The 12,218-nt window shown below is 39.8% G+C and overlaps 1 protein-coding gene across 4 annotated transcripts in view; it reads left to right on the forward strand.

Moving 5' to 3' along the window:
- Positions 1–12,218, forward strand: part of deptor (DEP domain containing MTOR interacting protein) — a 51,218-nt gene that overhangs the window by 25,677 nt on the left and 13,323 nt on the right. For all 4 annotated transcript variants that reach the window (XM_088928737.1, XM_088928735.1, XM_088928733.1 and 1 more), the window contains exons 6-7: positions 2,554–2,736; positions 11,503–11,640. In XM_088928737.1, the coding sequence (XP_088784863.1) occupies positions 2,554–2,736; positions 11,503–11,640 (321 nt within the window). The remainder of the gene's footprint in view (positions 1–2,553; positions 2,737–11,502; positions 11,641–12,218) is intronic.

The raw sequence follows: 12,218 nt of genomic DNA on the forward strand, positions 1-12,218 counted from the left end.
CGGTGTGTCTTGTTGTGTAGCCTATTTACTTCCTGTGTCTGCTCTGCTCCTGGCTCAGCATTGACAATTCGAATGTCCTGAGACCCGCCTAGTACCAGGTCACCCCACGTCAGTGGCCTGAGGGCATAGGTTTCTATACCGACATTGTCCGACCCCCTGAGCCTGGGCTAACCTCTGTGTTGCCCCTTTCACCGCTACACATAGGGTCTCTACTGCTCTCCTGGCCATTCCACGGCATGCCCTTCTAACATTCGTGACAAAGAGTGTAGACTCTTCAACAATTTCATTCCATGATGCAGACACATTTGAATCTGTTTTATGCTGAGTCGTCATCCTCAAGCTAAAGGTGATTTTTTGATAACTTTTCAGGAAATAGGCAATGTAAAGAAAACTTACTGATAGCAAACGTTATCAGCTTCTCTCTCTTCCTCTGCGGAGTCCTTGAAGTGCAAAAAACTTGCTGAGAGCCTCAGGTTACTAAGAGATTGTGAAGTATTCATATGGTGGCAGGGCAGAAATACTGTTTGTGTTAGTTTTCAAAGTAAAACATATTTTAGTAGATAAAACTATATTTCAGATCCATCCATCCATTTTCTTATCTGCTTATCCAGTACAAGGTCACGAGGAGGGCCAGAGCCCATCCCTGCAAACAATGGGCACAAGGCAGGATACATCCTGGGTAGGATGCCAGTCTATCGTAGGGCACACACACGTACTGTAAAGGTAAAATAAAGGAAAAATACATTCTGATTTAATGTGTCTTGATTTCAGGCTATTAGGCCACAAAACGTGTTACTGTGGAAAAGGTGTAATGCTAGATGACAGTTAACATAAATAATTAATACCTTGCAAATTCTTTCTCATACTGATTTTATATTACAAAGGCCTCACTATGGTGTTTAACCAGAATATTGCAGAGTGTAGTTCTAGTGATAATAAGATAGGAATGAGGGGAAAAAACAAATCCTGCGTGTTCTCCCGTGATTACGTTAATCACAGATTAAATTCTGAAAATCCCATTACCACAAACTGTAAGAAAGAATACCCTGTATTCTTCATGTTTTAGGGATTTAAAGTGGTATAAAAGTAGGACGAAGACATGTGCTAGTGGATTAGGGAGAAGATTTCTGATTAATTTACCTAGTGGAAAACAAAACAATTAGTGGGGCGCTCATTCTGCGGTCCATGTGGGTCCTAATGCCCCAGTATAGTGACAGGGACACTGTACTGTGAACAGGCGCCGTCCTTCGGATGAGACGTAAAACTGAGGTCCTGACTCTGTGTGGTCATTAAAAATCCCAGGGCGTTTCTTGAAAAGAGTAGGGGTGTAACCCCGGCGTCATGGCCAAATTTCCCATTGGCCCTTACCAATCATGGCCTCCTAATAATCCCCATCTAAGAATTGGATTCATCACTCTGTTCTCCTCCACACTAATAGCTGATGTGTGGTGAGCGTTCTGGTGGTACAGGTGGATGCTGCACATTGGTGGTGGTGGAGGGGAGTGCTGTAAAGCACTTTGAGTGGAGTGTCCAGAAAAGGGCCTTATAAGTATAAGCAATTATTATTATAATTATTATTATTAATTCTGACTGGATTTGTATTACAAATGGAAGACAGAGATTATGTGCATTTACACTTTTTTTGTGGAGCTAGGGAACACAAAGGAGCACACAAGGAATTACACATCACCATCTTAAAATGTCGGGTTAACAACAAGAGTAGGCAACTCTGTTCATCTTCTTTGTTTACTTGATATAGTAACTAATTGATTTTCTAAATCTCACCTTCAGCTCTATGGCACTCGAGACGTCTCATCCATACGACTGCACCTCCTACAACACAGTGTCATTCATCACTATGCTAATGCTAGTGAGACATAGTGGTACACCAACTGGATTTACAGCAGCAGCTATTGCTGGCATTGCTTGGAGGTCTCTATTCCAGCACTGGCCAGGCCTAGCTTTGCTTAGCTCCTGTGATCTGAAAACATCAGGTTGTAAGGTGATAAATGTGTCTGCTACTGATTTCCACTTGTCATCCAGGTTGCTCATTTCATTAGTGACCCTTGGTTAGAGATTTGAGGATTATTAAACCTTGTGTGAAATCCCTCGAAAAAGTCTAAAAATGCAGTCGCATTAACCTGTGTGATTGTCATTCTGAGTCGTTTCTGATGAGAAATACAAAATAATATGGTGATTGAAACTGAAAACAACATTTTAAATGTGGTATTAGTTGAGCATATGATGGTTTTAACTGAATACGTCTTTGCTAACATTTTAAGCCTTTCTGTACACATCCCAACACTGTGCTGTCTTGTACAGTATGTTCATTGTTTTCATTTTCCTTCAGTGTTTCGATGAGGACAATGGATATTAAGGTTTTTTTTTCCTCGTTAATGATCAGTACTGAAAAATAAAAATGGAAGAATGTGTCATTTGGCAATTCAGACATTTCAATTAGATTGTTTTTAGATGAATGCAATAAAATCTGGACATACAGGAAAGGCTCCCAGTAATTTCTGCATAGTAACTCCGGTTTGGTTGCCCCCGCAGTGACCAACAAGCATCACTTTGTGGACAGCGGCCTCCTGTACCAGTTCAAGATGAACTTCAGGAGGAGGAGGAGGCTGATGGAACTGCTCAGCGAGAGCTGCCGGTCCATACCCGAGAGCCACGACAGCCCCTTCTGTCTGCGCAAACAGAATCAAGACACAGGCAACAACAGCTTCCTCTCAGGTAACCCCTGGGCTCTCTGCAGGGATGGCAGCTCTCCCTAGCTGAGTGCTGGAAGGAGTGAATGAATGATTGAAGGATGAGAAAGTGTGCAACCAGCAGCCATATCACCCTGCAACTCACAGCTGTCAGCCCACTGAAGCTAAGCAGGTGTGAGCCCGGTTGGTACCTGGATGGGAGACCTCCTGGGACAAACTAAGGTTGCTGCTGGAAGAGGTGTTAGTGGGGCCAGCAGGGGGCACTCACCCTGCAGTCTATGTAGGTCCTAATGTCCCTGTATAGTCACGGGGACTATACTGTAAAAAGGCGCCGTCCTTCGGATGAGACGTAAAACTGAGGTCCTGTGGACATGCTCTATGTAGACATTAAAAATCCCAGGGCATTTCTCGAAAAGAAATTTCCCATTGGCCCTTACCAATCATTGTGCACTGTAGCTGCCGTTGCAACATCCAGGTGGGGCTACACATTGGTGGTGGTGGAGGGGATCCCCATTACCTGTAAAGCGCTTTGAGTGGAGTGTCCAGAGTGGAGTGTTATCATCATCAAGTAGAACCAACTTTCACTGAAATGCATACCCTGCTAGGATGCTGAATCACACCGTCATAAACTCTCCATGAGAACAGCCTAGCATGAAGCTGAAGATATGAAGCTGTTTATATACTATAGTCAGGATAGATTAATGTATCAAAGCATTTAGGATTTATTTTGTATGTTTTAGATCTGATTAATGTTGTCCTGACTCCAGTCTTCAAGAAAGAATGTTATAGGTTATCTGCTTAAAGACTTGATAGCATTTAATATTATCTGAAATATATTTACTGCCAGCAAACCGTGTTAAGTTTCATTTTTGACTGTCCAGATTTGAAGCTAGAGAGAATAAGCTTATCTCAGTCAACATATGCCCTTGAATTTATTTTTCACTTTTGTCCTTGTTCGTAATATGCTGATTGCATAGATCAGACTTCACAGTGTTGTGCCAGTTTGAAAAGGGTTGATTTATCTCTGTTTATATAATAAATCTAAATGCAAAGACATCCACTACCCTGTAAGTAATGGGAATATCAAGTATACAAATATTTTTTATTTAATAAAAGGAGGTATTGAGAAATTATTTCTCCTACTATTGTTTTTCTTACTGCTTCTTTTATTTGAACAGCTGTACACACATATTCAGGACTTTCATATTCAAGTTTTTTTCAGTCAGTCATTCCCTAAAATAACTACCTTTCTGATTACAAAACATTTGGTTTGACTGCATTTTCCTCATATTATTACTGTATTGTATTGTAATTTGATAGTGATGGGCTTTGAGTTTATGTCAACTATGGTTTGATTTCAATTGAGATAGTGTTACAACTATTTTCAAGGACTCCTTTATTAATCTAAATAACAGAATGTATGTTTTAGTACATGTAGGACACTAGCCTTGTCTGAAATAGAATGGTGATGTCTAAGGAGTACTGTTCTCAAATTTTGATTTTTTAAAATTAATTAAAACAGAAATTGAATGTGCAGACATAGCAGAAAGACTTTAATAGTTTGGTTAAACTTATATTATTTATAGTATTGTACTGTTGGTGATAGAAAATCTGCATAAGCTGGAAGCACATTATTTCAGGTATCACTTCTGAGTCATGGTTATTTATTAAGAATATGCTAACATTTAACAAATGATGGGCAGCTCTTGTATAAAGGCAAATTAGGTACTTATTCCTCTAACAAAAAACGAATGTGTACTCTACATATTTTGTTAATATGTCGTGAATAGTATTAGTGATGTAATGTATTAGTAATTTACTGGTACTCAATGAATTGTTTCAGTAAGAAAGTAGTAAGTTGTATGTGCCGTAGAGATGACATCCAAATTAAGGTGTTATCAAACAGCTCTCTCTCTCTTTCCTAGCGTTAATCCCGCATCAGCAGGGTTCGCTTGTTGGCACACCAGTCTCCATTTGGTGGTTTGAACCAAATCTTTGAGCTGACGTTGCCAGTAACTTACTCCAACTGGCGCGTCGCTCCGCCTGCCGTCAGAGTGTGGGGGGGGGGGGGGAGGAGAACAAAGTAATGTAGCCAATTCATAGAGGGGGATTATTAGGAGGCATGGGAAATTTGGCCAGGACGCCGGGATTACACCCCTACTCTTTTTGAGAAACACCCTGGGATTTTTAGTGACCACAGAGAGTCAGGACCTCGGTTTTACGTCTCATCCGAAGGATGGCGCTTATTTACAGTATAGTGTCCCCGTCACTATACTGGGGCATTAGGACCCACCTGGACCGCAGGGTGAGCGCCCCCTGCTGGCCCCACTAACACTTCTTCCAGCAGCAACCTTAGTTTTTCCCAGGAGGTCTCCCATCCAGGGTTATCAAACAACTCTGAACATGATATAAAAGGAGTATCTCTGGAGTGCTCAAAAAAAGTAATGACTCACTTCATGCTTCTGTTTTGAACAACAGATTAACAATATTTATCTGAGAACAAGTTGTCATTGTAAATATGAAAAAAGATACAATACCTGCTACGAAATGTTACCACAGGAGGTTAGATACATGTATGACAAAACAGAATGTTGGCAATATTGTAAAAATGCTTTTAACTCTCTATAACCTCCAAATATATGCCCTACAGGAAAATGCCCGTCTGTTACACACACAATCTGTAGAATTCAATGGTATGTGGATCCGAAAGGGCCAATCTGTGTTATGTTTGTGGTGGGAACATCGATTAAAAACCATCCGAACAAAAAAATCCAGGCTGTAAAAAATTAACGACTCTCTTCATGTATCCTGTGATTCTGACAAGGACGCGGGCAGGAGTTTAAAAACTTTATACATGCAAACCCAAATCTGAGGTAATATCTTGTTACTTGAACATGTGGTGGCCTTCCTTGGCTTTGGCCAATCACTTAAGTGATTGTAAAAACAAAGGTTTTGAAGGGATTAGGAAAAGGTGTTGTTTGGAACTTTAAGGACTGATTTATAACTAATACATGTGTTTTGTATTGGGTTCTGTGTGATGTCCAGAATGAGATTCAGGATTGCCCTGCTTGTTTGTTATTTTATTCTCAGTGTTGTTAAACAAAGAAATAAGGGGACAGCTAATGAGAGTGCTCTAAGACTGTTCTCATCCAGCAGCAATTTTCTGTATAGGCAAGAATGTGAACTGAACTTTGAAGAGGGTTGATTAACTAGAAACGAAAAAGTTAAAAAGTCATTAACCTTATTTTAAAAGTCTCTTGCTGTTGTCATCTCCCTTGGGTTATGGTCATTCCTTTGGCAGGTGCTTGTCAGATTTTAATGTGCAGTCCTAATCTGAATTTAATGAAGCAATTTCTCAGGCTCCAAGGAGCACATTCGTATTCAAGTAACAAGAGATAGCCTGTACTGAAGACTTCACATTATCCAGGAGACTTAACACAAGGAACTGGGATCTTAGTTATAAACCAGAGTCTTAAACTTCTGTGTCAGCTCACTAAATGGCTCCAATAAAGAGAGTTTTAACATAATGCAAGTCTCTGGAAGTAATGCTTAAAAATAGCTGGAGCTGCTATTGTCAGATGCCATGGGAACCAGGACATTTCAGAAGAGAATGTTAACATCCTCAGGATTATTAGACTACGGTTAGAGCCACACGTTTTGTTCATTCACCATAAAAAGGATAATACAGTAATACAGTACATTTTAACAGTCTAAAGTTTCAAGGTTGGCTTCCGTTTTGAACAACAGATTAACAATATTTATCTGAGAACAAGTTGTCATTGCAAATATGAAAAAAGATACAATACCTGCTACGAAATGTTACCACAGGAGGTTAGATACATGTATGACAAAACAGAATGTTGGCAATATTGTAAAAATGCTTTTAACTCTCTATAACCTCCAAATATATGCCCTACAGGAAAATGCCCGTCTGTTACACGCACACTCTGTAGAATTCAATGGTATGTGGATCCGAAAGGGCCAATCTGTGTTATGTTTGTGGTGGGAACATCGATTAAAAACCATCCGAACAAAAAAATCCAGGCTGTAACAAATCAAATAAACATAACCATGTCACATTCAAAGCATTCCTTGCAGTTAGCTTCTTTTATTGTGCTTTCCAAGACTTTCCAAGGAATCTGTCTTTCCCAGTGTGTTTTTTTTGTGCCAATTAAATGTAATCCAATGTAATCCTTTGTCTTTTATAGTAATTAGGACTTCTGTGATGAATTAATAAAATTGCTTGAAACATTTGTGACTGGACATTAGAAAACTCCAGTTAAGTATTGCTTTTGATCCTGATCACATATTGTAAATACCATTTGTGAACACATCTACTGTATGAAGTCCAGCTTTCATACTGCCTGACTTGCATTATTCCCTCTTGTCTGATTTAAACAGTTGTGAATGAAGAATGGGGTATTGCAGGTATATATTTACACGTTCATAGAAAGTCAGAAGTAAAGTAAACTTTTTAAAATACCACAGATATAAACTAAAAGTCTTTAGTTTACAGTTTTTAGCTGTATGCTAGCGGCCATATCTCCCTGCAACTTACAACTGGCAGCCCACTGAAGCTAATCAGATGTGAGCCTGGGAGCCTCCCTGGGTGGGAGTCCTCCTGGGAAAAACTAAGGTTGCTGCAGGAAGACATGCTAGAGGGGCCAGTAGGGGGCGCTCACCCTGCAGTCTATTTAGGTCCTAATGCCCCAGTATACTGACGGGGCCACTATACTGTAAAAAGGTGCTGTCCTTCGAATGAGATATAAAACCGAGGTCCCAACTCTCTGTGGTCATTAAAAATCCCAGGGTATTTCTCGAAAAGAGTAGGGGTGTTACCTCGGTGTCCTGGCCAAATTTCCCATCGGCCTTTACCAATCATGGCTTCCTAATAATCCCCATCTATGAATTGGCTTCATTACTCTGCTCTCCTCCCCACTGATAGCTGGTGTGTGGTGGGTGTACTGGTGCACTATGGCTGCCGTGGCATCATCCAGGTAGGGCTGCACACTGGTGGTGGTGGAGGGGAGTCCCCATTACCTTTAAAGCGCTTTGAGTGGAGTTTCCAGAAAAGTGCTTTAGAAGTATAAGGAATTATTATCGTTACAATAATTTTGTGAATACATTTTTTTGTTCCCGTTTCTAGTGGGTAACATCTCAGTGGAAGTAGAAAACACTTTATTTCTGTAATTAAAGTTGACCGTTCTTCAACAGGATGTTATCTTGTACTTTATAATATCCGCACAGTAATGAAAAGAACCTCCCACTTTCTCACTGTAATGAGAAATGTTTGCTTTATGGTTTAACATTTACATTAGATAACAGCACAAGGTAAAGGTAACCATGACCTTCTGAGAGCAGAACAAAATTGTTGGTGCTGTCTCAGGTAACAATCACTGAAAGTGAAACATGGGGCCTTGCACAGATCGTAAGTGCTTCTTCACTTTTAATCATACTGTACGTTTACATTTTAAATTTTAAAGTAAGAATTGTAACTGTAGTGTAATTGAATTTTAGTGTGTGATATTTTTAGAATAGTTGTAAAGTAACTACTAAAGTTGCTGCCAGTTTGCTATGTTTTTGCTAAAGGCTAGTGTCTGATAAACTGTTATTTGCTGATTACACATTTTTTCCCCAGCAGACATTTCACATTCCTCTCTCAACAATGCAAAACAGACCAGAATGTCAGTAAGACATTACTGTATTCTAAATTTGATTGATATTGAGTAGATTTTAATACCTTTCCGTCTAAGACTTATTTTGAGAGTACAGTATATGATGACATATTCACTGATAAAAGTATCTGGTAATACAAAGCCAAGTGTTGATTCAAAGTCAGTCACTTGGAAAAAATAGCGTTATTTTGTCTCGGGGTGTTCTCTAATTGATAAGGAATGGCATCTGAGAAGAAGGAGATAAAAGTCTGGTTTGAACTGTCATGGTTTTATTAAGACAGCCTCTTTCAAATCTGTCCCAGAAGAGAAAGTATCCCTGGAATAGCAAAGGGGTATGTTGTAGAGAAATAATTCATATATTGAGATAACTAAATACAGTGAAAGATAAGTTTCTACATGGGAATAAGCACACCTAAAACAGTGGACTGTTAATACACCATCTTCAAGTGGATTATCTTTGTCCTCATAGCATCAACCATGGACTACAATTACAAGTGACAGAGTCGGTCATCGTTGATCAGCCAGTGAACAGATTCTTGACTTGCCATGCAATGTTCTGGCTCTTGCCAGCTCTGTCTTACAGAAGTACTTTGCTGTTTGTGCAATCTGTTTTTATTTTTGCGTCTTGACAGCATTGTGAAGTCCTGAGGGTGGGATTGTAATGTCACAACCCAGTACACTAGGGTTGTTTATGTCACAAATGCAAACAAGAGGTTTGCATTTTGAAATGAATCCAGTGCTTGATTATGCTCATATTTGAATAATTGCAGCACCACTGGACAGACCTTTTCTTTACTGTCACTCAGTTTGTCTTAAACACTGTACAGTTATGGATGGTATGCAGTTCAAGTCATTGCTTGAGCCCTTTTTCTTGTTGCTAACTTTCAGGTGAAAGATGTTTGGTTACAGTCCATAAAATGTGTGCATCGCTAAAAGTACATGGGTTCAGGTATTTCTCATATTTTGTCATCCAGTTTCTTGACTGGGGCACTGTCTGTGTGTCGGATCAATGCCAAAGTTGGACAGTTGCTATAATTCTCAAGCTGTTGGCAAAGACCCTATCAGCCATGGGCAAGTGCTGAAGAACTGCCTGTTTTATCTCATTTTGACAACTTCCTTGGCAATTCACCATGTGCCCTCTCTACAATGTTCCATATTATATCTGGTGTTAATTTGCCAAATGGTTTTTAAATAGAAAAGTTGGCCTGATGTCCACACTGCCTAACAGCATATAACATTTGAAAGTGCAGAAGAAAGTACTTAAGGGTACTCCTTGGTGACAGGGAAGTAGGCGTATGTGTATTCTTTGTTTTTGCATTTTGCATTGTTTCATACAATACTAATTCTTCTTTATAAATGGATTCATATACAGTAGATTCAAGACTGAATTGTTTGGGAGTTTTTGGAGAAATAAAGGGATTCTCATTATAACAGATATTTAAATGAGGAAAGTCTTCATTAATCAACCTGCTGATAAAACATCCACAGAATTGTTTCACAAACAAAAAATTTAAAATATAAGAATATGAAAAAAGAAATGTAAACAGCAGAATGACCCACAGACAGAAAGGGAACAGAATGTGGTTTCAGAAGGAATATGGCAAAAATACAGCAGTATTATCTGAATTCTTTATGAAAGCCTTTGAATCTTCCAGTTGTGAAGGATTTTGTGAAAGTCAGTGGGATAGAATTCTGAACAGATTCTAATGTATTCAAAACAATACACTTTGTCCCCGTGTTTCTCATACTGTAGCTACATGTGGATTAAGACAGCACCACTAAAAGCAGCTCAGGAGCAAATTAAGGAGTTTTTATGAAAAAAAATCAAGGTGTCGACAGATCTCAAAAGCTAAACATGACTGTGCCTGGTTAATACTGGAGTCACTTATAAGGAAAGCTATGTTACTGCTGCACTACTACTGGTGGGTGGACCAGTAGTAGTGGCACTCTTCCTACTGGCCCAGAATCTTAAGGGCTTTGAGTGGAGTGTCCAGAAAAGCGCTATATAAGTGTAAGCAATTATTATTATTATTATTATTATTAAAACAAGCCCCACTGTATGGTGACCAGGAACACTGTGCTCTGCATTTCTTTGACAGAATCATTAAGTAGATCGTGGCTACTGTCTACCTAAATTGATCTCTTTATCCTCTTAAATGGGAACTGCAAAGTTATTTTTATATTTCGGGGTTAGAAAGAATCAGCATTGATGAGTGCATTTCAAACCACAATGAAAGTAAAATGTACACAGTAACTTGTAAACCTTATTGTTAAATTTACATTTCAAAATTTCCAAATTATTCAGCAACAGAGCTTCCAGTGAAGTTTTGCAGCCTTGTTACATTGTAAACAAGCAGACTTGTGAGCATGACTTTTATTTGATTTCAAGGTGGTTTTGTTGACAAATACAACTTACTTGTTAACTCTGTGTGCAGATCACATTGGAACATTTCTGCGGAGAAATGTCTGCCGCACAACCTGTAATTATTTGCTCTTACATAGAAATACATTAGTCATTACAGTAACTAGTGAGCAGGAAGGGCCACTTCACGTCGCAATTAATGGGAACCCGAATTCAAGTTTGCGACAACATGCCGATTTACAGTACTTTCACAAAGTTCTTAAATTTGTGCTTAATGCAAAATTTTTATATTTTTTCTGTATCATCAATGAATACATTTTGTTGCCAAGATTTAATAATAGGTCTTAGAAATTGCGTCTGGAGTTCCCCTTTGAATCTCTTGAATTGGTGAAGCAAATGCTCATTTCATAGCCTGATCTACTATGTAGTGAGACTGCTGGAAAACATAGTAATAGCTGCCATATGACACCCAGGTAGGTGCTGCTCTTCATTGATGGATGTTGGGTCCCTTTTTATATGTAAAGCTCTTTTGGATCTTTGGTGGTGGAAAGCTCCCTATAAATGAAATTATTCGAATTAATTAAATAGTAATGTAATGTTGTGCAATCATAACCTAACAGATGAAAACCGTGAATGACATAAGTACTCAATGAACAGGATAAGTGCTGTAGCCAGAACTGGCTTTATCCGCCAATCACAAGAAATGATGCGTAAGGGGAAACCGCTAACCATGGCAGTGTTCCTTCTCCGGCAGTCAGCCCCACCAAGGAGATCAAGATCGTGTCTGCCGTGCGCAGGAGCAGCATGAGCAGCAGCTGTGGCAGCAGTGGCTATTACAGCAGCAGCCCCACCCTGAGCAGCAGCCCCCCTGTGCTCTGCAATCCCAAGTCAGGTACGAGTCACGTCCGGTCCGCTGCCGTCTCTTGAGCTGTGCTGAAGCGACATTATGAAGTGACATTATGGTGGAGCGGTGGCACTGTGGCTAAGGATCTGCGTCTGTGGCTGGAAGGTTGCTGGTTCGTATCCCGCAGACGGCAGAGGAATCCTACTGCGGGGCCCTGAGCCAGCCCCTTAACCCCAACTGCTCCAGGGGCGCCGTATAAATGGCTGACCCTTTGCTCTGACCCCAAGCTCTTCTCTCCCTGTCTGTGTGTCTCATGGAGAGCAAGTTGGGGTAGGCGAAAAGACAAATTCCTAACACAAGAAATTGTATTTGGCCAATAAAGTGATTTTAAATAAATAAAAAAATCTTATTCCCCTGCGTGCTGCGTTACCAGAAAGAGACAGCATTGGCAGTAAAAGTACAGCGCCTCGTATGCAACCAAGAAAGTCATTGCATAGAATGGATTGCAGCTCCAGTGTGTGTATGATCTAATAAAAAAAACAGGCATGGAGTTTTGGGCTTCCTACGGAAGATATAAGTAAAAAAGGGAAGAAACACAGATATTCTTTTCCCTTGAAGTTCTTCTC

This window comes from Atractosteus spatula, chromosome 12 (genome assembly GCF_055471065.1).
Source record: "Atractosteus spatula isolate fAtrSpa1 chromosome 12, fAtrSpa1.hap1, whole genome shotgun sequence".
NCBI classification, from domain to species: Eukaryota; Metazoa; Chordata; class Actinopteri; order Semionotiformes; family Lepisosteidae; genus Atractosteus; species Atractosteus spatula.